Source organism: Eriocheir sinensis, chromosome 59 (genome assembly GCF_024679095.1).
Source record: "Eriocheir sinensis breed Jianghai 21 chromosome 59, ASM2467909v1, whole genome shotgun sequence".
NCBI classification, from domain to species: Eukaryota; Metazoa; Arthropoda; class Malacostraca; order Decapoda; family Varunidae; genus Eriocheir; species Eriocheir sinensis.
This window is the reverse complement of record NC_066567.1, coordinates 2,126,961-2,149,127: the sequence shown is the minus strand read 5'-3', so window position 1 is coordinate 2,149,127 and position 22,167 is coordinate 2,126,961. Positions and strand designations below refer to the sequence as shown.

General features: G+C 43.9%; 1 protein-coding gene across 1 annotated transcript in view; it reads right to left on the bottom strand.

The window, feature by feature from the left end:
- Nucleotides 1–6,132: 6,132 nt before the first annotated feature.
- Nucleotides 6,133–22,167, bottom strand: part of LOC126985360 (protein O-mannosyl-transferase 2-like) — a 34,735-nt gene continuing 18,700 nt past the window's right edge. Inside the window, exons 10-19 of the mRNA XM_050840132.1 lie at nt 20,020–20,170; nt 18,465–18,648; nt 17,619–17,693; nt 16,774–16,919; nt 15,444–15,532; nt 13,451–13,605; nt 11,928–12,087; nt 9,311–9,451; nt 7,974–8,085; nt 6,133–7,579 (exon numbers count right to left, since the gene is read on the bottom strand). Coding sequence (XP_050696089.1) covers nt 7,471–7,579; nt 7,974–8,085; nt 9,311–9,451; nt 11,928–12,087; nt 13,451–13,605; nt 15,444–15,532; nt 16,774–16,919; nt 17,619–17,693; nt 18,465–18,648; nt 20,020–20,170 — 1,322 coding nt within the window. The 3' untranslated portion in view covers nt 6,133–7,470. The remainder of the gene's footprint in view (nt 7,580–7,973; nt 8,086–9,310; nt 9,452–11,927; nt 12,088–13,450; nt 13,606–15,443; nt 15,533–16,773; nt 16,920–17,618; nt 17,694–18,464; nt 18,649–20,019; nt 20,171–22,167) is intronic.

Sequence of the window (22,167 nt, the reverse complement as noted above, 5' to 3'; positions counted from 1 at the left end):
TCCTCCTCCTCCTCCTCCTCCTCCTCCTCAACCTTCTCCTTCTCCTACCCTTCCTCCTTCTCTCTTCTTGTCCTCCTCCTCCTCCTCAACCTTCTGCTTCTACCCTTCATCCTCTTGTCTCTATCCTCCTCCCCTCCTCCTCCTCCTCCTCCTCCTCCTCCTCCTCCTCCTCCTCCTCCTCTTCCTCTTCCTTCTGAGCCTTCTCCTTCTCCTCCCCTTCCTCCTTCTCTCTTCTTGTCCTCCTCCTCCTTAACCTTCTGCTTCTACCCTTCATCCTCTTGTCTCTATCCTCCTCCCCTCCTCCTCCTCCTCCTCCTCCTCCTCTTCCTCCTGAGCCTTCTTCTCCTACCCTTCCTCCTCCTCTCTTCTTGCCCTCCTCCTCCTCAACCTTCTGCTTCTACCCTTCATCCTCTTGTCTCTTTATCCTCCTCCTCCTCCTCCTCCTCCTCCTCCTCCTCTTCATCATCATCATCATCATCATCATCATCCTGCATCTACCCTTCATCCTCTTGTTTCCTCTTCGTCTTCTTCCTCCTCTTCTTCTTTTTCCTTCTCCTTAAATCTTAAACCTAAAATCAACACCCATTTTTTTTATGCCTCCTCCTATTTGTCTTCTTCCTTCCTCCTCTTAACTCCTCATCCTTCTCCTCCTCCTTCTCCTCCTCCTCCCTCTGAGCATGTAACAAGGGCAGTGATGTTTTTTTCCGGCACACACACACACACACACACACACACACACACACACACACACACACACACACACACACACACACACACACACACACATTTTTCACCTTCCACTCCGCTCCACTCTGCCATCCGTTAACCTAACCCATACATCCACACCCACATCCACACTCCTTCCAGCTGCCACCCTTCCACCCACACACTTCCACCCTCCACTACACACTACTCCACTTTCCACTCTAAGTTCCTCATACACCCCCACACACACCCTTCCCATCTTCCACCCTTCCAAAGCTTACATCCACCTCTTCCACCCTCCCCTCCACCCCTTCCCGCCCAACCCCCCCAAAATAAAGGAAGAGAAATGGGGAGAGGAAATGGGAAATGGAGAGTGGAGGGAGGAATGGCAGCTTAGGCACGATTCTGTTTGAGTTTTCTCTCTCTCTCTCTCTCTCTCTCTCTCTCTCTCTCTCTCTCTCTCTCTCTCTCTCTCTCTCTCTCTCTCTCTCTCTCTCTCTCTCTCTCTCTCTCTCTCTCTCTCTCTCGCTTCATAAGACATTCCTCCACTTCTCTAGCCTAAACATTTCTCTCTCTCTCTCTCTCTCTCTCTCTCTCTCTCTCTCTCTCTCTCTCTCTCTCTCTCTCTCTCTCTCGTCTTTCCTTCCCATTAAGAAAAACCCTTCACCCTTTCCTCCCTTAATTTACTGCATACCTTTTCTTGCCCTCTCTCCCTCCCTCCCTCCCTCCCTTTTATTCTAAGCTTCCCTCCCTTCCTTTTTTTCCTTCCTTTCCTTCTCTTTCTTTTATCGCCTAATTTTCATCCTCTCTTTTCTTAGATACTGTATTTTTTCTTTATTTTGTGTTTGATGTTGTTTAGTTTCTCTTTTCCCAGCACACTTTCTTTTTTTTTTTTTTAGCTTCTTATTCCTTCCTTAGTTATTAACTTTCATGCACATTTTCTCTCTCTCTCTCTCTCTCTCTCTCTCTCTCTCTCTCTCTCTCTCTCTCTCTCTCTCTCTCTCTCTCTCTCTCTCTCTCTCTCTCTCTCTCTCTCTCTCTCTCTCTCTTAGCAACCTCTTAACACACACACACACACACACACACACACTTCTATCCCTCCATCCAATCTTCCTCCCTTTCTTTCCCTTACCTCTTTATCCTTTCCCTCCCTCCCCCTCCCGTCCCTCCCCCACACAATACAGCTCAATTCACACCTGCGGCAGAACACCTTTAAGTCATTAGGGCCAGGTATGAGGCGAGCGGTGAATCACAACAAGACTGCCGTGCCTGCCGCTGTTATGTTGGTTTGGAGGGATAGTAAGTGTTGAGTGTAGCGGTGATGGGTTGGGTGATGTTGAGTTTGAGGGAATTTTGATAATGGTGGAAATTGAGAAATAGAGAAGGAAATGTGTTGCGAGGTTTTCTTATTACGTTAAAGATATATGTTTGTGTGTTGCGTGAAGATGTTGAGTCCGAGGGATTTTTGATAGTGATGGAAATTTAGAAAAGGAGAAGAAAATATGTTGTTTTATCTCGTTACTTTGAAGAGACGAATGTTGTGTTGCATTCATGGGTTGTGTGTTGGATGAAGATGTTGAGTGTGAAGTGATTTTTTATAGTGATGGAAAATGATAAAAGGAGAATGAAATATGTTGTTTTATTTCGTTACTTTGAAGAGACGAATGTTGTGTTGCGTTCATAGGTTGTGTGTTGCGTGATGATGTTGAGTCTAGGGAATTCTTGATACTTAAAGAGATGAGTGTTGTGTTGCGTCGATGAGTTGTGCGTTGCATTGAAGTGTTCGGGGTGTTGATAAAGATGCAAATTGATATAAAAGATGAGGAAATATTGTGTTGTTGATTCTGCTGTTTTTACTCGTTACTTTAAAAGAGATGAATGCTTAGTGTTGCGTGTATGAGTGCGTGTTGCGTTAACGAGTCTTGGGAATTCAGTTGATAGCACGGAGTTATATACTGCATATAACTCTGTGGTTGATAGTGATGATAGAACTGATAACAGAAGGAAATTGGTGTTGCTGCTGATTTCGTTGTTTTTACTGTTACGATGACTGTTTACGTTGTGTTCAGGAATCTTGCAAATTCTTGATAATGGCAAAAGTTGATGTGGATGGAAGTATAATCATAATGGTTTCGTTGTTGTTGTTGTTGTTAATTTGTTGCTGTTCTTACTGGTTTTTTTTTTTTTTTTTTTACGTTTTCGCCAATGGCACCGGTAGGCTTTGATGGTAGGGCCTGATGGTCTCCCCCAGCATGTTATGGCGCAGGCAGTGTTTATAGTGGCGCCATCTTGCATTGGCTCATGCTGCCCCCCGGAGCTCATCTTTGATCCTAGAATCTAGAGTCCGAGTTGATAGGTGGTCTGGACAGCATTTAGGTAGTCTTAGGCCACTCGGCGGTGACTGAAAAATCCCAGCTTATGGCACCGGGCGGGGCGCGAACCCACGTCATCCTGAACGCGGCGCCGTCACACTATCCACTCAGCCACCGCCTCCCTAACTTTAAAGGGATAATTATTCAGTGTTGCGTTTATGATTAATGTGTTGCGTCGAGGAAATCATTTTTGAAGCTCAAGAAAAATATCGATAAAAAAAGAAGTGAAGCTGTCGTTGATGTTGTTAGTTTTTGACTGAGAGATAGAAATGTTTGGTGAGGCGTTCGTGTGTGTGTGTGTGTGTGTGTGTGTGTGTGTGTGTGTGTGTGTGAGGTAACAGAGGAAGGCAGAGTTAGAAGTTTGACCCAAGAAGACTTAAGACAAGGTTGTGCAGAGGACTTAGGCTTAAGGCGATATTGCCAGACGCCTCCACCGCTCACATCAACTAATTCTAAGGGCCGAAAAGGAGGACACTCGGGTTGTAATGAGTGTTTCCTTTGGTTCACGGTACAGAGGAAGGGTCACACTACCAGAGGGGTCATAAAGCTACCCCTGGAAATGCCCAAAGCTCCTACGAAAGCCTTGTCAAATATGTGCTTGGGCGCCGAAATGTTTAAAAATATGACCCTTAACCCGTCCGCTGCGATTGGCACGGATTCGCTTTCACCGGTAGCCTGGTCACATATAGTCCCAGGTCTTTCTCTGCCTCTGTGGTGGATAGTGGAGTGTTTCTCATGTGGTATTGGTGTGCTGGATATCCCTTCACTGGTAGCCTGGTCACATATAGTCCCAGGTCCTTCTCTGCCTCTGTGGTGGATAGTGGAGTGTTTCTCATGTGGTATTGGTGTGCTGGATATCCCTTCACTGGTTGCCTGGTCACATATAGTCCCAGGTCCTTCTCTGCCTCTGTGGTGGATAGTGGAGTGTTTCCCATGTGGTATTAGTATGCTGGATAAACTCTCCCAGGGTGCAGGACTTAACATTTTTCTTCATTGAATTGTAGCAGCCACTTTTTGATCCATTCCTGTAGCTTGGTGATGTCTTGTAGGAAATCCGCGGTCAAGGGGTTAAAACGAGGCTGAGGAGTAGTGCAGAAGACTGAAGGCGAGGTTAAGCAGATTGATTCAAGATGTTAAAACGAGGTTGAGGAGTAGAGCAGAAGACTGAAGGCGAGGTTAAGCAGATTGATTTAAGATGAACCTGAACGGAGAGTCTGCCGGAGGAGGAGGATCAAGCAAAGTGTATAGACGCCATGAGGAGAACAAGAGAGGCGTGGAACCCTTCAAAAGAGTATAAATGTTACACTAATGAGGGTTTCTATTAATACGCATTCACTACACACAGAGAGATACGCGATGCTTTAAAGATTGTGCTAAAGAATAAATGAAAGAGTCGTGTTATTAACGAGTACATGAGCTTTGATGTTATCGCCGAATGAAGGTTTAGAGGCAGATGATACGATATGAGAAAATAAGAGCTGGTTACGAATGGGAAAACTATGAACCTATGAATACTAGATGAGGAGAAAACTAAATATTAAAAGAAGAAAAATAATTGAAGAGATAGATATGAATACTATGAGGAAAAAACAGGAATGCTACACGGAAAAAAAACGTGAATTTCAAATAAGGGAAAAAAAGAACACCAAATAATGAAAATAAGAGAACTAAACGAGGGAAAAGCAATAATACAAAATAAGGAAATAAAACGAATAATAAATAGTAAAAAAAATACAAAAGCTGGAAATACTGTCGAGGAAAAAGATGAATATAAACCATCGGGAAAAGTTAATATAAAAAAAAACCAAGAGAAAAAGGAAGGTTATCATATTCTTCCATAATTGAAGTTAAACAAAATAAAAACATGAACGAAATATCTTTTTAATTAAAGTTGGAAGTATTATTATTAGTATTATAAGTATGAGTATTATGAAGAACTTATTTTTGTAAGTTTGACACGAAAGAAGAGTTTAAAAATGATAGGAACAATAATGATAGGGACAAGAAATGATAGGGACAATAAATGATAGGGACAATAAATGATAGGGACAATAAATGATAGGGACGAATAATGATAGGGACAATTAGTGATAGGGACAATAAATGATAGGGACAATAAATGATAGGGACGAATAATGATAGGGACAAGAAATGATAGGGACAATAAATGATAGGGACAATAAATGATAGGGACGATAAATGATAGGGACAATAAACGATAGGGACAATAAATGATAGGGACAATAAATGATAGGGACGATAAATGATAGGGACGATAAATGATAGGGACAATAAATGATAGGGACAATAAATGATAGGGACGATAAATGATAGGGACAATAAATGATAGGGACAATAAATGATAGGGACAATAATGAAATGTTCCCGTAGGCTTAGATTTTCATTATTCTTATTAAACTAAGTAATAAAACTGAATATAGCGTTGCATGATTTTGAAAGACTAGGAGAGAGAGAGAGAGAGAGAGAGAGAGAGAGAGAGAGAGAGAGAGAGTAGGTAGTTAATCCGTACAAATGTATTCTCGAGTCTCGTGATTCTAAGTGTAAATACGCTAATTTGCATAACTCTCTCTCTCTCTCTCTCTCTCTCTCTCTCTCTCCAAGGTCGTTCAGGGTCGCGAGGTTCGGCACGGGTTCGGGTCATGGGTTCGCTTCACTTCCGGTTTCAGACACTAATGGATGGAACTGTTTCGAATCACGACTCTAGAAGGGCAGGAGAGAGAGAGAGAGAGAGAGAGAGAGAGAGAGAGAGAGAGAGAGAGAGAGTATACCTGTTGCAATTATTTTACCTGTTTGTGTATAAGTAAAAACATTCTTATAGTTTTTGTTCATGATTTTAATTCGTGGTTCCTCTGTACCACACACACACACACACACACACACACGCACACGCACACACACACACAAACACAAATACACACACACACACACACGGGTTATTGATTTGCATACTAATTAGTTGTGTGTGTGTGTGTGTGTGTGTGTGTGTGTGTGTGTGTGTGTGTGTGTGGGTCAAACTTTAATGAAAGACCCAGTATATTGACCACTGACCTTTTATTCTCAAAAACACTTACACTTTAAACATACATACATACATACGTATACATACATACATACATACATACATACAGACACACATACATACATACATACATACATACATACATACATACATACATAAAACTAACGTGTATGAACTATTGGGCCCAAGTTCACACACACACACACACACACACACACACACACACACACACACACGAGCGTAATATACATACATACATGCATACATACATACATACATACACACACAGCATCAAAGGGTTCGTGTATATTGCAAGTGAACTGTTTTTTTTTTTTCTTCCTTTTTCATATTTTATTTTTTCAAACAAGAGAACATTTTTTATTATTTTCTTTGTTCGTTGTTTTCTTTCACTTTCGCTTTTTCTTTTTCCCTTTTTCTTTTTTCTTTACAGTCGCAGAAGGTGAAGTGACGTCTCATTGAATTTGTTTAACCTTCAAAGGGGACGTGATTGTAGCGAGGAGGCGAAAGAGGAGACGAAAGGAAGGAAGGAAGGAAGGAAGGAAGGAGGGAACGGAAGAAGGAAGGAGCGAAGGAAGTGGAGATGAAATGAAGGAAGGAAGAATGGGAGGAACGGAGGAAGGAAGAAACGAAGGAATGGTAGGGAGAAGAAGGAAGGGAGGAAGGAAGGAAGGAAAGGAGGAAGAAAGGAAGGAAGGAAGGAACAGAGGGATGGAGGAAGGATGGAACGAAGAAATGGAAGAGAGAAGGAGGAAGGGAAGAGGGAAGAAAGGAAGGAATTAAGGAAGAAAGGAAGGGAGGAAGAAAGAAAGGGGAGAAGGAAAGACTAGAAAAAAAGGAAAGAAGGATGGAAGGAAGGCAGGAAGGAATGAAGGAAGAAGAAAGAAGAGAATGAATAATGCAAAGAGAAAAAAAAAGAAAAAAAGAAGAGAGGCATGAGATAAGGCGGGAAGGAAGGAAGGAAAGAAGGAATGAAGGAAAAAGAAAGAAGGGAATGAATAATGCAAAGAGAGAAAAAGAAAGAAGGAAGAGGCAAGAGGGAAGGAATATAGGAAGGAAAGAACGGACGAAGGAAGGAAGGAAGGAAGGAGGAAAGAAAGAATGAAGGAAAAAGAAAGAAGGAAGAGGCAAGAGGGAAGGAATATAGGAAGGAAAGAAGGGACGAAGGAAGGAAGGAAGGAACAAGGAAAAGATGGAACCACAGAAAAAAACATATAAGGAGAAACAGAAAAGTGCACATCTGAATCACACACACACACACACACACACACACACACACACACACACACACACACACACACACAGGCAAGCAGGTAAGTAGGTGCATCCGGTCTCCTATATCTCCCAGGCCTCAAACGCCCGCACGGCCCGGAAGGTGGAGTTGTCGGGGTTGAAGCCACCGACCGTGGGGTGACCGTAGCCGACGTAGCAGTACACACGGAAACTGGGATGGGGGGGCAGGGAGGCGCAGGGGCAGGGGGGGAGGGAGAATAGAGGGGGGGTGAATGGAGGTGAGGCAGGGGAAGGGAGGATATGAAGGTAGGTAGGGGGTTAACAAGGGAAAGGGTGAGGAGGAGGAGGAGGAGGAGGAGGAGGAGGAGGAGGACAATGCAAAATTACTATTGACGTTATTTTCTCTACAACAACAACTACTACAACTACTACTACTACTACTACTACTACTACTACTACTACTACTACTACTACTACTACTACTTTATTACAATTATCAACCAAAATACACAATAAATTCACAAACAAGACTAAATTACGCACAAAAAACTATATACTGAGCAAACTATTAACACACACACACACACACACACACACACACTCACCTGATCACAAGGACGCCCAGGAACACGGTGGCGCCCCAGGTGAAGGCGTGTCTGGCCCGCGCAGGCGACATCCAGGTGTGCAGCGTGTCCAGCAGGTAGCCCACCACCACGGCTAGGCAGGGAGGAGGAAAAGACGGTCAGATAGAAAGGCAAATAGGTAGATAGATAGACAGATAGATGAATAGATAGACAGATAGATAGATAGACAGACAGATAGATGGTCAGATATAGGTAAATAGACGGATGGAGAGATGGTCAGATAGATAGGCAAATAGATTGATAGAGACCGATAGATGGATAGATAGATAGATAGATAGATAGATAGTTTACCGACCATATAATACAAAAGGTGCATCAGAGAGGAGGAGGAGGAGGAGGAGGAGGAGGAGGAGAGGGAGGAGGAGAGCACTTACCGGTGAGCCTTGGGAATTGAAGAGCAAAAGAGAAAGATAACAAGAGAGATTGGAGAGAAAAGAGAACTGAAAAGAGGAGTAAGGGGAGTAGAAGTAGAACACAAGAGCAAAAGAGGAAGGGAACAAGAGAGAAAATAAAAGAGTTAAGAGAGATGTGAAACAGTGGAGTAGAGTAGAAGTAGAGGAGAGGAGTTAAGAGGAAGAGAAAAAAAAATAATAACAATGAACCGTATTGGCTATACAGGCAGCGCCACGCATGGCCACTAGATGAACTATCAGAGCAGTACTTTCCATAGAGTTCAAGTTATAGACTAGAGTGCGTCTGAGGCTGGCTTCGGGATACACCGCCTTGGTGCCGCCACCGCTCCAAGCCATCAGATACACACACACCCGATTTCCTGACACTACTGTTTGACATGAAGAAAAAGTGACATCAGCATCGTCTTTCTGAGGAAATTCTGCATTGCAATGGAATGAATTTGTAACTGTAAAGTAAGTAAAAATATACGAAAATGAGGGTTAAGTAAAATGGTGTGAAACACTGAAAGTTTTTCTTCATGTCAAATAGAAGTGTCAGGAAATTGGGTAGGAGTGAAGTGTGTGCACCCGTTGGCTTGGAGCGGTGACGGCAACAAGGCAGAGTATCCCGAAGCCAGCCTCAGAGGCACTCTAGTCTATAACTTGAGCTCTATGCTTTGACAGTCACCGAGTGGCTACGATTGGCGCTGCCTGTATAGCCAATACGGTCCATTAGAATAGACCTTGGTATACCTTGTCAAAGGCTTTCTGGAAGTTCTAGTATATGACATCGCTTATGATGGAGTTAACCCAGTTTTCATTGCGTGGAGCAAAACATAGCATAGAACACAGGAGGGAGAGAAGAATAGAATGAAAAGAGACAAAGAGGGACTCAAGAGTACTTACCGGTGAGCATAGAGGAGAACTGAAGGGCCGGGAAATAGTGGTGGTAGTAGAGGATCCTGTCCATGGTGTAGAAGGGCAGGTAATGGAACAGGTAGGCAATTAGCAGCCAGCGAAGGGCAAACACCTGGCGGCTCTTTCTCTCTGGGGGTGGAGGAGAGGAGGAGGAGGAGGAGGATTAGAACTGTGATTATTAGGCTGCTTGTAATTGCTTAATTTGCGGTACTGATTATCTCTCTCTATCTGTCATCTTTTTACCTATTTATGTTATGATGCTTACATTTACTCAAGGAGCGTAAGCAATAGGAGCGCTGAAGTCATCCTCATACTTTACTTTGCACTAGTTAGACCTCATCTCGATTATGCGGTTCAGTTCTGGTCCCCCTACTATAGAATGGATATCAAGACGTTAGATGATTCAAGGGGTAAGAAACTTGCATTATGAAGACAGGCTGAAGCATTTAAATCTACACTCTCTAGAAAGGCGAAGGTTTTGAGACCTTATTGAAGTCTATAAATGGATGAAGGGCTTCAGTAAAGGGGATGTCAATAGGGTTTTGGTTGTAAAAGAGCCAAGTAGGACGCGTACCAATGGTTTTAAGTTAGATAAATTCAGATTCAACAAAGACATAGGCAAGAATTGGTTCACTAATAGAGTGGCGGATGAATGGAACAGGTTTGGCAGTCATGTTGTGGATGCCAATACCAAAGATACATTCAAGAGGTTGGATAAAGCCATGGATGGTGAGGTAAGGTGAGGTTGAGTGTACAGGAGCTGCCTTGTATAGGTCGACCGGCCTCTTGCAGACTCCTTACGTTCTTATGTTCTTATGTTCTTATCTATCTATCTACCTGTTTTGTTATCGCTATATACCTATCCATCTATCTTTTTCATCTATCTATCTACCTATCTATCTCTCTATCTATTTAGTTTTATGTAAAAAAGAACACAACACAACACAACACAACGCAACACACACACACACACACACACACACACACACACACACACACACACACACACACACACACACACACACGTCAACATTGAGGTCACAGGAAGATCAACACCTGGACAAATAGATACAACACTCTTCCTCTTCCTCTTCCTCTTCCTCCTCCTCCTCCCTCTTCTTTCAACTCGCCAGACCACCTAACCTCTTCCTTGTTCTCTTTCTCCTGCTCCTCTACCTCTTACTCCTTCCTATTTTCCTCTAACCTCTTCTAAGTATTATTTTTTTCTACTTCTTCCATATCCTAATTCTCTTCCTTTCCTCTCCTCTTTAATTTAATAACTTTTTCCTCCTTGTTTTTGTCCTTCTCCTCCTCCTTCCTCATCTTCCTACTGACTTTTTTTTTGTCCTTCTCCCCCTACTGCTCTCCCTCCTCCTCCTCCTCCTCCTCCTCCTCCTCCTCCTTCTCTTTTTCCTATTCTCTTCCACCAACTTTTTCTTTCATTTCCTAGAACTCTTTCATTTACCCTTTCTTCCACATCATTCTCCTCCTCCTCCTCCTCCAGTTGTTAGCGCTCAGAGTATCAATAGCTTCAAGTCTTCATTAGATACAGGATTTTACCGACCCTTTTCGTGTGTTTCAGGCACACTGCAGCACGGCTCCAGCCTGAAGACTTAATGTGTTAACAATTTCCCCCAAAGCTTAGGTCACCAGTAGCGTAAGTTAGGGGTAGTAATTTCCTCTTATTTCTCTCTTTACTGTAAAATTTCCATGTCCCTTTCTTCCTTAAAGGCACATGGTGTTCTCTTCTAACTATTTCCTGTATATGTATTCCTATGTATTCCTCCTCCTCCACTTGCTCCTCCACTCTTCTCTCCTCCTCCACCTAGTCTCTCTCCTACGCCTTTTTTTTTATTTATCCTCCTCCTCCTCCTCCTCCTTCTTCCTGTCTGTTCCATTTCTTTGCAAACAAGAATCACACAAACCAAAACTATGACATTATATTTCATCTTTTTTACATATTATTTCACTTTCTTTCTTTTCTTTTTCCTTTTCTTTCTTTCATTTTCCTTCTTTAATTTCTTTCATTTTTTCTTTTATCTCTTATTTTTTCATTTTCCTTCTTTCATTCTTTTCATTCTCTTATCTTTTCATTTTCCTTCTTGGATTTCTTTCACTTTCATTCATTTCATTTTCCTTCTTTCAATTCTTTCATTCTCTTTTTTTCATTTCCTCTTTTAATTTTCCTTCTTTCATTTCTTTCATTCTCTTTTTCTAATTTTCCTTCTTTTATTCCTTTCATTCTCTTATCTTTTCATTTTCCATCTTGGATTTCTTTCACTTTCATTCATTTCATTTTCCTTCTTTCAATTCTTTCATTCTCTTTCTTTCATCTCCTCTTTTTCATCTCTTCCTTTTTCCATTTCCCTTCTTTCATTTCCTTCATTTCTTTCATTCTCTTTCCTTCATCTCTTTTCATTTTCCTTCTTTTATTATCCTTCTTTCATTTCTTTCATTCTCTTCTTTCATCTCTCCCTTTTCCATTTCCCTTCTTTCATTTCCTCCTTTTCTTTCATTCTCTTTCTTTCATCTCTCCTTTTTTTCACTCTTCTTCACTTCCTCACGTTTCTCACCTGACCTGACTGGCCCTTAATTGACCTCTTACCTGCGAGATGGGGGGGTTGGGGGCGGCGGCGTCGTTTGGTGGTGAAGTAGTGGTGGAGGAGCATGGCGGGGGCGGCGAGGAGGGTGACGAGGTTGATCCAGAAGATGATGGGGTTCCCGAGGAGGACGATTCTGAAGCTCACGTCATACCACACCTGAGACTAAAGGTGAGAAATGGACAGGTGTGAGAGGTGCAGGGGGTGATGTGATGAAGGGGAAGGAAGGGTAGGGAAGGGAAAGGAAAGGAAGGAAAGGGAAGGGAAGAGAAGGGAAGGGAAGGGGTGGAAGGAATGGAAAGGGAGTGTCTATTTTATGGCAGGGAGTGTACTTTTTACGTAGCAAACTCCTCCTCTTCCTTTCTTGTACTTTCGACTTTTGTGGAATTCAAATTTTTCTCTTATTTTATTTTACTTTCTTCCACTTTCCTTTACCCCATATACTCTTCTTCTTACTCCTCCTCCTCTTCCTCCTCCTCCTCCTCCTCCTCCTCTTTCTTATTTACCTCTTACACTCTCACATCCCTTCCCTTTCCTCCCTCCTTCACATACACCTCCCCATGTCCTGCCCCACCTCAGTTATTGCACAGCCACGTGGTGCAATACCTATCCTACTCACTCGCTGCCATTGTTCCGACTCCAGAAGAAAATTGTCAGGATTATAACAAAGGGTGACCACCAAGAACACACACAACCACTTTTCAAAGACACCACCATTTTAAAACTTTTTGACCTAAATAAAATACATATCGGAATTTATATGTTTAAAATTCTTAGAAATAACCTCAACCCAGCATTACAACCACAACACAATTATCCAACACGCACTCGTGAAAATCTTACAACACCACAACACAATTTAACGTTCTTCAAACATTCCCTATCTTACTCAGGCCCAAAGCTATGGAATTCAATACCTAATCACATAAAACTTTTGCCAACAAGTTCTTTTAAAAGCATTTTACAAAATATGAAATAGCTAAGTACTAGAAACTTGAAATATCTTCATTATAAACAGCATCTATCGTGATCCAACTTTCTATAAATGAACTATTTCTTTCATTCTCCTTCTTTTCCCTTTCTCTCTCCTATTCAAAGAGTGTACATACTGTTGTGTTCATGGCCAACAAGGCATAAATTGGTTCTAGGTGAGATGAGGCATATACATATGTATATTATGTATGTATGTATTTTTTTCTTTTGGCTTTGTCTTGTTTGGGGTATTTAATGTAATAAAAATAAATTCATATTTTGCCCAAAACACAATTTGTTTTATATGGGCTACTTGCTCATGTATAAATATTACATTCTATTGTTACATTTTTTTGCTGCAAGTATAATAAAGAGTTTCAATGAGTTTCAACGAGTTTCAAAGAGTTACATCCTCCTCCTCTTCCTTCTCCTCCTTGCCTAGTCAACTCTTTCTCCTACTCCCTCATACCTTGCTTCCTTTCCTCTTCCTACTACTACCGACATACCCCTCCTCCTCCTCCACCTCCCCCCTCCCACTTCTCCCCCCTGCACCCACCTTGAGGCAGGCGGGCCACATCCAGGGCCGGTGGGAGTTGAACCTGTCGCTGCCTTCAGGTTTAAGGCGCGAGTTGATCCACGTCATGACCCGGTGCGTCTCCACCACGCGGGAGGCGAACCCGGCGCGCAGGTGTTCATAGGTGGCGTTGGGTACTGTGGGGGGGGAGGCAGGTGTGTGAGGGTGTGCAAGGGTGGATATGGGTCCTGTTGGGGGGGGGGGAGGCAGGTGTGTGAAGGTGTGCAAAGGTGGATATGGGTACTGTGGGGGAGGGTACGGCAGGTATGTATTGGTGGATATAGGTATTAACTTATAGGAAAAGGCGAAAGGTGAGGTGAAATGTGGGAGGTGATGAGAAGGTGAGAGAAAGGTATGGGAAAGGTGAAGGAAAGTGAGGGAAAGGTGAAAGGAAGTTAAGGGGAAGGTGAAGGAGAGTGAGGGGAAGGTGAAGGAAAGTGAGGGGAAGGGGAAGGAAAGTGAGGGGAAGGTGAAGGAAAGTGAGGGGAAGGGGAAGGAAAGTGAGGGGAAGGGGAAGGAAAGTGAGGGGAAGGGGAAGGAAAGTGAGGGGAAGGTGAAGGAAGGTAATGAAAAGTATGAGAGAAAATGAGAAGTTAAGGGGGAAGGAGGGGAGAGAAAGGGCGAGGGAGAGGCGAAGGAATGGTAAGATAGTGATGGAAAGTGAAGGAAAGTGAAGGTGAGCAAAGGTACGGAAAGGGGAAGGTAAGGGAGAGGTGAGAACAGGTAAGGAGATGATGGTGATGATAGGCGTGATAGTGGTGGAGGTGATGAAGGTGGTGGTGGAGGTGGTGATGGTGATGGTGGTGGTGAGGAGTATGTTGTGGTGGTATGGTGGTGTGGTGATGAGTGGGGAAAGGTATGTAGATGAAGTGGTGTGCTAGGAAGGAGGAGGAGGAGGAGGAGGAGGAGCATTTAGCAGGGATGGGTGTGGCTGGGAAGTGGAGTGGAGGTGTGACGTGGTGGTGGTGGTGGTGGTGGTGAGGAATTCAGTGGTGGAGATAATGTGGAGGTTATGAGAACAAGGTGGAGTGGAAGGAGGTAAAAAGTGGAGAGGTGGAAGGTATATGGTGTGGCTTAGTGAGGGGTGGGGTGGGGGGGGGTGGGGGCAGCTGAACAGGTGATGTGGTTTGGATGGATAAGTGGAGTGGGTAGGGTGGATGAATGAAGGAGATGTGAAGATGTGGGAAGTGGGGTGGAGGGGATGTTTATATGTCTATGAGGTGGAGAAGGTGGAATGGGTGTGGATGTGAAGGCTTGTGGAGTATGTGGGGGATGTGGAAGATGTGGTGCTGAAGATAAGAGAGATAAGACAGTGGAGGGAAAGGTGATGAGCAGGTGAGGAAAGTGACAGGTGTGGTGGTGGAGGTGGAGGTGGTGGAGGTGGAGGTGATGGTGATAAGCAGGAAGTGTTTCCCTTGGGTGGATGACTACACTAATTACCTCGTCGTCATTACATCATTAACGCGTCACTATCAACGTCACCATGAGGAAAAGGGGAGGGCGGAAAGTGGCCATCATCATCACCATCATCATCATCATTATTATTATTATTATTACTATTGTTGTTGTTGTAGTAATTTATTCATGTCATTACCGTGTTATTAAAGTATATGGAAGCAAAAGGTTTCTCTCTCATTTCATTAAGTGAGAGAGAGAGAGAGAGAGAGAGAGAGAGAGAGAGAGAGAGAGAGAGAGAGAGAGAGAGAGAGAGAGAGAGAGAGAGAGAAACACACACACACACACACACACACACACGATATTCCACTTCTCTCTTCCTCCAATCCTCCTCCTCCTCCTTCTCCTCCACCACTTACATACATACCTCTTCCTTGGCTCCTTCCTCCATCTTCCACACACACACACACACACACACACACACACACACACACACACACACACACACACACACACACACACACACACACACACACACACACACACACACACACACACACACACACACATTAATACTCACAATAGGGGTTATAATGCTGCTCCACAATCCAGTTCGTGTATGGTTCCTGCAGGTTGGTGGAGCACGTAATCTCGGCCTGTCCTCCCCCCCTGCACACACACACACACACACACACACACACACACACGGGGGGACAAAGGTGTAATTAGTATTTCCATTAGTAGAATCACGGAGACATTAAGGTTACGCGTTTACTCATTTACAATTTACCTTTGATTTGATGAGGGCTGATGATGATGATGATGATGATGATGATGGTGGTGGTGGTGGTGGTAATTGTGGTAGTGGTGGTGATGAGGAGGTGGAAGAGGAAGAGGAAGGGGACGATGGTGGTGTTGGAGATAATGAAAGTGCTGATGATGATGAGGGTGATGATGATGATGATGATGATAATGATGACGGTGATGATGGTGGTGGTGGTTATGAGGAGGTGGAAGAGGAAGAGGAGGAGGACGCTGGTGGTGGTGGAGATTATGAAAATGGTGATGAATGATAATGATAATGATGATGATGATGAAGATGATGGTGGTGGAGATAATGAAAATGGTGATGAATGATAATAATGATGATGATGATGATGATGATGATGATAACAATGATGAGTTTTTTTCTTAATTATATGACTCTAAATGTTACTTATGCTGCTGATACTATAAAAAAATAAAGAAGGGTAAATAAAGAACAACAGAGAACGAATGAAAGAAACACAGAAAGAATACGTATTGAAATGAAGATAAACAAACAAACAAACAAACAGTCCACTACACAAGGAAACACTGACCAACAAACAGACAGACAGACAGACAGACAGATAAACAGACGTAAACAACACTGGCTAATAAAACCCCAAGGAGAACCACACTCGAGAGAGAGAGAGAGAGAGAGAGAGAGAGAGAGAGAGAGAGAGAGAGAGAGAGAGAGAGAGAGAGAGAGAGAGAGAGAGAGAGAGAGAGAGAGAGAGAGAGAGAGAGAGAGAGAGAGAGAGAGAGAGAGAGAGAGAGAGAGAGAGAGAGAGAGAGAGAGAGAGAGAGAGAGAGAGAGAGAGAGAGAGAGAGAGAGAGAGAGAGAGAGAGAGAGAGAGAGAGAGAGAGAGAGAGAGAGAGAGAGAGAGAGAGAGAGAGAGAGAGAGAGAGAGAGAGAGAGAGAGAGAGAGAGAGAGAGAGAGAGAGAGAGAGAGAGAGAGAGAGAGAGAGAGAGAGAGAGCACACACACACACACACACACACACACACACACACACACACACACACAAACACAAAAAAACACAAACACACACACAAAATGATCTTAGGTGGGCAGGCCGGCAGGTGAGGCAGGCCAGGTAACTCACCACTTAATAGGCAGCTTGGCTCTGGACCAGGTGAGCGCGCACTTGTTAGCCACACACAGGAACTTGACGCTAGACGATAGGGTGTGAACGGTTTGCCCCTTCCCGCCCCCCTCGACGACTACCTGCCACATCTGCCACGGGGTAATCTGGGGGGAAGGGGCAGGTGTGGAGGTGAGAAGGGAAGGGGATGGGAGTCGGGAGAGAGACAGGTGTGGAGGTTATGGAGGTGAGGAGGAAGGGGACAGGTGTGGAGATGTGGAGGAGAGGGAGGAAGGTGGAAGAGGTGGAAATGGGTTAGGATGGGAGAGGAGAACGTAAGGTGATGGGATAATAACAGTTGAGAATGGGTTAAGAAGGGAAGGGAAAGAGAGATGAAGATGGGAGAAGAGGAAAAGAAAGATGATGATGGGATGATAACGAGATGAGAATGGGTTAGAAAGGGAAGAGGAAAGTAAGATGAAAATGGGGAAGAGGGAAAGAAAGATGAAGATGGAGAAGAGGGGAAGAAAGATGAAGATGGAGAAGAGGGGAAGAAAAATGAAGATGGAGAAGAGGGGAAGAAAGATGAAGATGGAGAAGAGGGAAAGGAAGATGAAGATGGAGGAAGAGGGGAAGAAAGATGATAATGGGGGAAGAGAGAAAGAAAACTGACGAGATGATAACAAAAAAATGAGGATGGGTTAGGAAGGGAAAGGAAGAAAATATGAATAATAAAAATCGAAAATAAATGTTAATAAGGGAAAATAAATGATAAAGGGATATAATAAGAATAATAAAGGTCACGGAATTAGGAAAAATGTTAGGAAATGAAAGGAGGAGGGCGAAAACTTGTACCCAACACCCACCGATGCGCTGCTCGTGCCCTTGGGGGGGGTCAGCATCCCAAGCGGGGTCTCCTCCTGCTGCACGTTGGTCAGGTTCTGCGGCCAGGTAAACACACAGGTAAACGCAGGTAAGGGGCTTGTTAAGAGGCAGGTACACATACAGGTAAACACACAGGTACACACACAGATAAACACAGGTAAACATACAGGTTATCGCAGGTAATGAGGTTGTTAATGAGGCAGGTACTCACACAGGTAAACACAGGTAAAAGGCTTGTAATGAGGCAGGTACACACACAGGTAAACACAGGTAAAAGGCTTGTAATGAGGCAGGTACACATACAGGTAAACACACAGGTAAACACAGGTAGGGGGCATGTTAATGAGGCAGGAACACACACAGGTAAACACAGGGACACACAGGTAGGGGACTTGAGTCAGTTAAACTCAGGTACACACAGGTCAATATCTTGTTAATGAGGCAGGTAAGGCGATTTGGTTTATGAGGGCGGTAAACACACAGATAAACTCAGGTAAGGGTTTTGTTATTGAGCCAGGTAAACACCCAGGTACACTCTGGTAGGGGACTTGTTGATAAGATAAGGGCTTGGTTTATGAGGCAGGTAAACACAGGTAAAGGACTTGGTTAATGAGGCTGAGGAGGCTGAAATGGTCTATCGTTTGTATTTGGAAACAACTCCACACCATACATAACCCCCAACACACAACCACACACCCACACAACCCCACACCCACGCAACCCCACACCCACACAACCACACACCCACACAACCCCACACTCACACAACCCCATAACCCACACAACCCCACACGCCCCTAACCCCCCACCCGCTAACCCTCACCTACCACGGGCTTGGTGTAGACGAGGCTGTGTTTCTTGGTGACGAAGGACCTGTTTTTGCTGCAGGAGAGGGCGGCGCCGGTGACGGGGTGGTAGAGGCGCACCCAGTCCCCGTGAGCCACGTACTCGGGGGCACCGCTGTAGAAGCCGTCCTTCTGCTCGGGGTCATCCTCGGGGAACAGGATGCGGCTGGGGGGAGGGGAGTAGGAATTTGTCAGGATGCGCAAGGATACACAAGAAGGGTGGATCACAAATATACAGGATCGGAGTCTCTTTATAGAAGTTACGGAATATTAGCTTTTATATTCCCTGAAATGGTTTACACAAGGATACACAAGAAGGGTGGATCACAAATATACAGGATCGGATTCTCGTTATAGAAGTTCCGGAATATTAGCTTTTATATTCCCTGAAATGGTTTACACAAGGATACACAAGAAGGGTACATCACAAATATACAGGATCGGATTCTTTTATAGAAGTTCCGAATATTAGCAGGATACACAAGAAGGGTACATCACAAATATACAGGATCGGATTCTCTTTATAGAAGTTCCGGAATATTAGCTTTTATATTCCCTGAAATGGTTTACACAAGGATACACAAGAAGGGTACATCACAAATATACAGGATCGGATTCTCTTTATAGAAGTTCCGGAATATTAGCTTTTATATTCCCTGAAATGGTTTACACAAGGATACACAAGGATATAAGGAGACTACAAGATGGGAGACGGCCTACATATGGCAGCTCCTGAAGGCGGGTTATTCACCAGATTCCCTTCCCGTCCATAAATACATCTAACCTCTATGTAACGCCTTCATTAGTGTCTGCCTCAACTACATTCCCGCTCAGTTTTCTCCGCTCATCCACAAGCCTGTTCGTGAGCCAGTTCTTGCCTTTTTCCTTCCAGAACTTGAATTTATGCAACCTATACCCGTTAGTGCGTGTTCTCACATCAGTGTTTATTATAAGTACTTCATCTAAGTGGAAGAGTGAGGAGGTGGAGAGGGTTTCAAGGGAAGATGAGGTGGAGGACGAGTTAGAGTGAGGCGGTGGTTAGGGTGATAGTGGTGGATCAGTGTGGTGACACATCTAGAAGTGGAAAAAGATGTGATGGAGGACAAGAAAAGAAAGAAATAAGAATGAAAAAAAAAAGAACAACAAAAATAAACAGGAGGAGGACGAGGAGAAGGAGGAAGAGGAAGAGGAAGAGTGCAGGTGGCAGATAAGTTTAGGTTTGTGAGAGAGAAGTGGTGAGAGGTGAGAGAAGGTGTGGGTGGTGAGTGAAGAACGTAATGAGAAGGAGGAGGAGGAGGAGGAGAAGGAGACGGAGAAGGAGGAGAAGGAGGAGGAGGAGGAAGAAGAAGAGTGATGAAGGATGGGTATGTAGGGACCTATTAAAAATGATTACATCCATCTCTTTCCCTTCACACACACACACACACACACACACACACACACACACACACACACACACTCCCCACCCCCACCCTAACCCCCAACCCCCACCCCCCAACCATCCCCCACAACTCCCTTCCACACATAAAACACTCACAAGTAATTATTATGATCCTTCGCCCTGAACCCCGTCACCTGCTGCCAGCCCTTCGCACCTGCCTCCCCCGGGTACGTGAGGTTGTGGCTGTGCAGATAGACTCCAGCCAAGGTGTTCGTCCTCAAGGTCACCAGGCTCCCGTAGGCCAACTCTGCGTGGGGGTAAAAGGTCAGGAAAGGTCAGGGAAGGTCAAGGAAGGTACTGTTGTGAGGTTTGATATAAGGTTGTGAGGATACGTTATGTGGCTGTTAAGAGGGAAAGGGAGGAAGGAAGGAAGAAAGGAAGGAAGGAAGGAAGGAAGGAAGGAAGGAAGGAAGGAAGGAAGAAGGAAGGAAGGAAGGGTGAGTAGGAAGGTCAAAAGAGAGAGGAGGGAGGGAAGGATGACAGGAGGGAGAGAGGGACAGAAGGGAAATGGAGAGAAAGAAGGAAGGAAGGAAGGAAGAAAGGAAGGAAGGAAGAAAGGAAGGAAGGAAGGAAGAAAGAAAGGAGGAATGGAAGGAGGGAATGTAGGAAGGAAGGAAGGAACAAGGGAGGGAGGGAACATAGGAAGAGGGAAGAAAAGAAGGAAGGAAAGAAGGAAGAAAGGAAGGTAGGAAGGAACGAAAGTAGGTAGGTAAGTAGGTAGGTAGGAAGGAAGGGGGAAGAAAGGAAGGAAGGAACGAACGAACGAACGAAGGAGGGAGGAAACAAAAGAAGAAAAGATGGTAGGGAAGAAGGAAGGAAAGTAAGAAAGAAGGAAGGAAGGAACGAAGGAAGGAGGGAAGGAAGGAAGGAAGGAAGGAAGAAAAGAAGAAACAAAGAAAGGTAAACAGGAAGATAAAGACTGAAGAAACGATATAAAAAAGGAAAGAAGAGAAAGAAAAATAAGGAAAACAAGAATAGCAAGAAAAACACAAACAAAGAAGTAAAGAAAGATATTAAAAAAAGCAAAAAAAGGAGATAAAAAAGAAGAAAAGGAAAATGTTTGTAAAAGTCAAGAAAGGCCACGAAAGGTTAAAGTAAAGGTCATACTTGAGACGAAAGGTGAACACGTCGAGAGAAAGGTCATTTGGTCAACAGGACAGACAGGTGAGGACAAAAGGTCATTCAAGTTCAGAGGTCATAAAAAGCTCCAAGTTCAGAAAAGGTTAAGAGAGGTCGAGCTGTAATGTAAGGGTGGTCATTTGAGGTCACTGATCAGGAGAGATGAGAAGGGAAGGTCAAAGGTCACTGAGATGTCAAGACGAAAGGGAATACAAAGGATAAGAGGAAAGTGAAAAGTAGAGTTAACGAAAAAAAGTAAATTGATGGAAAGGTATAGATAGACAGACAGACAGATAGACAGTCAGGTAAATAGGTAGACACAGAGATTGGTTGACTGATATGGATAATTAGACAGACAGACAGATAGATAGATAGACAGGTAGATAGATAAATAAATAAATAAATATATATATATATATATATATATATATATATATATATATATATATATATATACACACACACACACAGAGAGAGAGAGAGAGAGAGAGAGAGAGAGAGAGAGAGAGAGAGAGAGAGAGAGAGAGAGAGAGAGAGAGAGAGAGAGAGAGAGAGAGTGAGAGAGAGAGAGAGAGAGAGAGAGAGAGAGAGAGAGAGAGAGAGAGAGAGAGAGAGAGAGAGAGAGAGAGAGAGAGAGAGAGAGAGAGAGAGAGAGAGAGAGAGAGAGAGAGAGAGAGAGAGAGAGAGAGAGAGAGAGAGAGAGAGAGAGAGAGAGAGAGAGAGAGAGAGAGAGAGAGAGAGAGAGAGAGAGAGAGAGAGAGAGAGAGAGAGAGAGAGAGAGAGAGAGAGAGAGAGAGAGAGAGAGAGAGAGAGAGAGAGAGAGAGAGAGAGAGAGAGAGAGAGAGAGAGAGAGAGAGAATATACCGCACACAACGCAACTCTAACAGAAGAAGGCCCGTAGTAGTTTAAAAAAAAAAAGTAGTAGGAGTAGTAGTAGTAGTAGTAGTAGTAGTAGTGCTTATCAGGTATCAGGACACCTCTCCTCCCGAAACTGACCTATCTTTCGGCCACCTCTTTTTAAAAAAAAAAAAATGAAGTAGTAGTAGTAGTAGCAGTAGTAGCAGTAGTGCTAGAAGTAGTAGTAGTAGTAGTAGTAGTAGTAGTAGAGGAGGAGGAGGAGGAGGA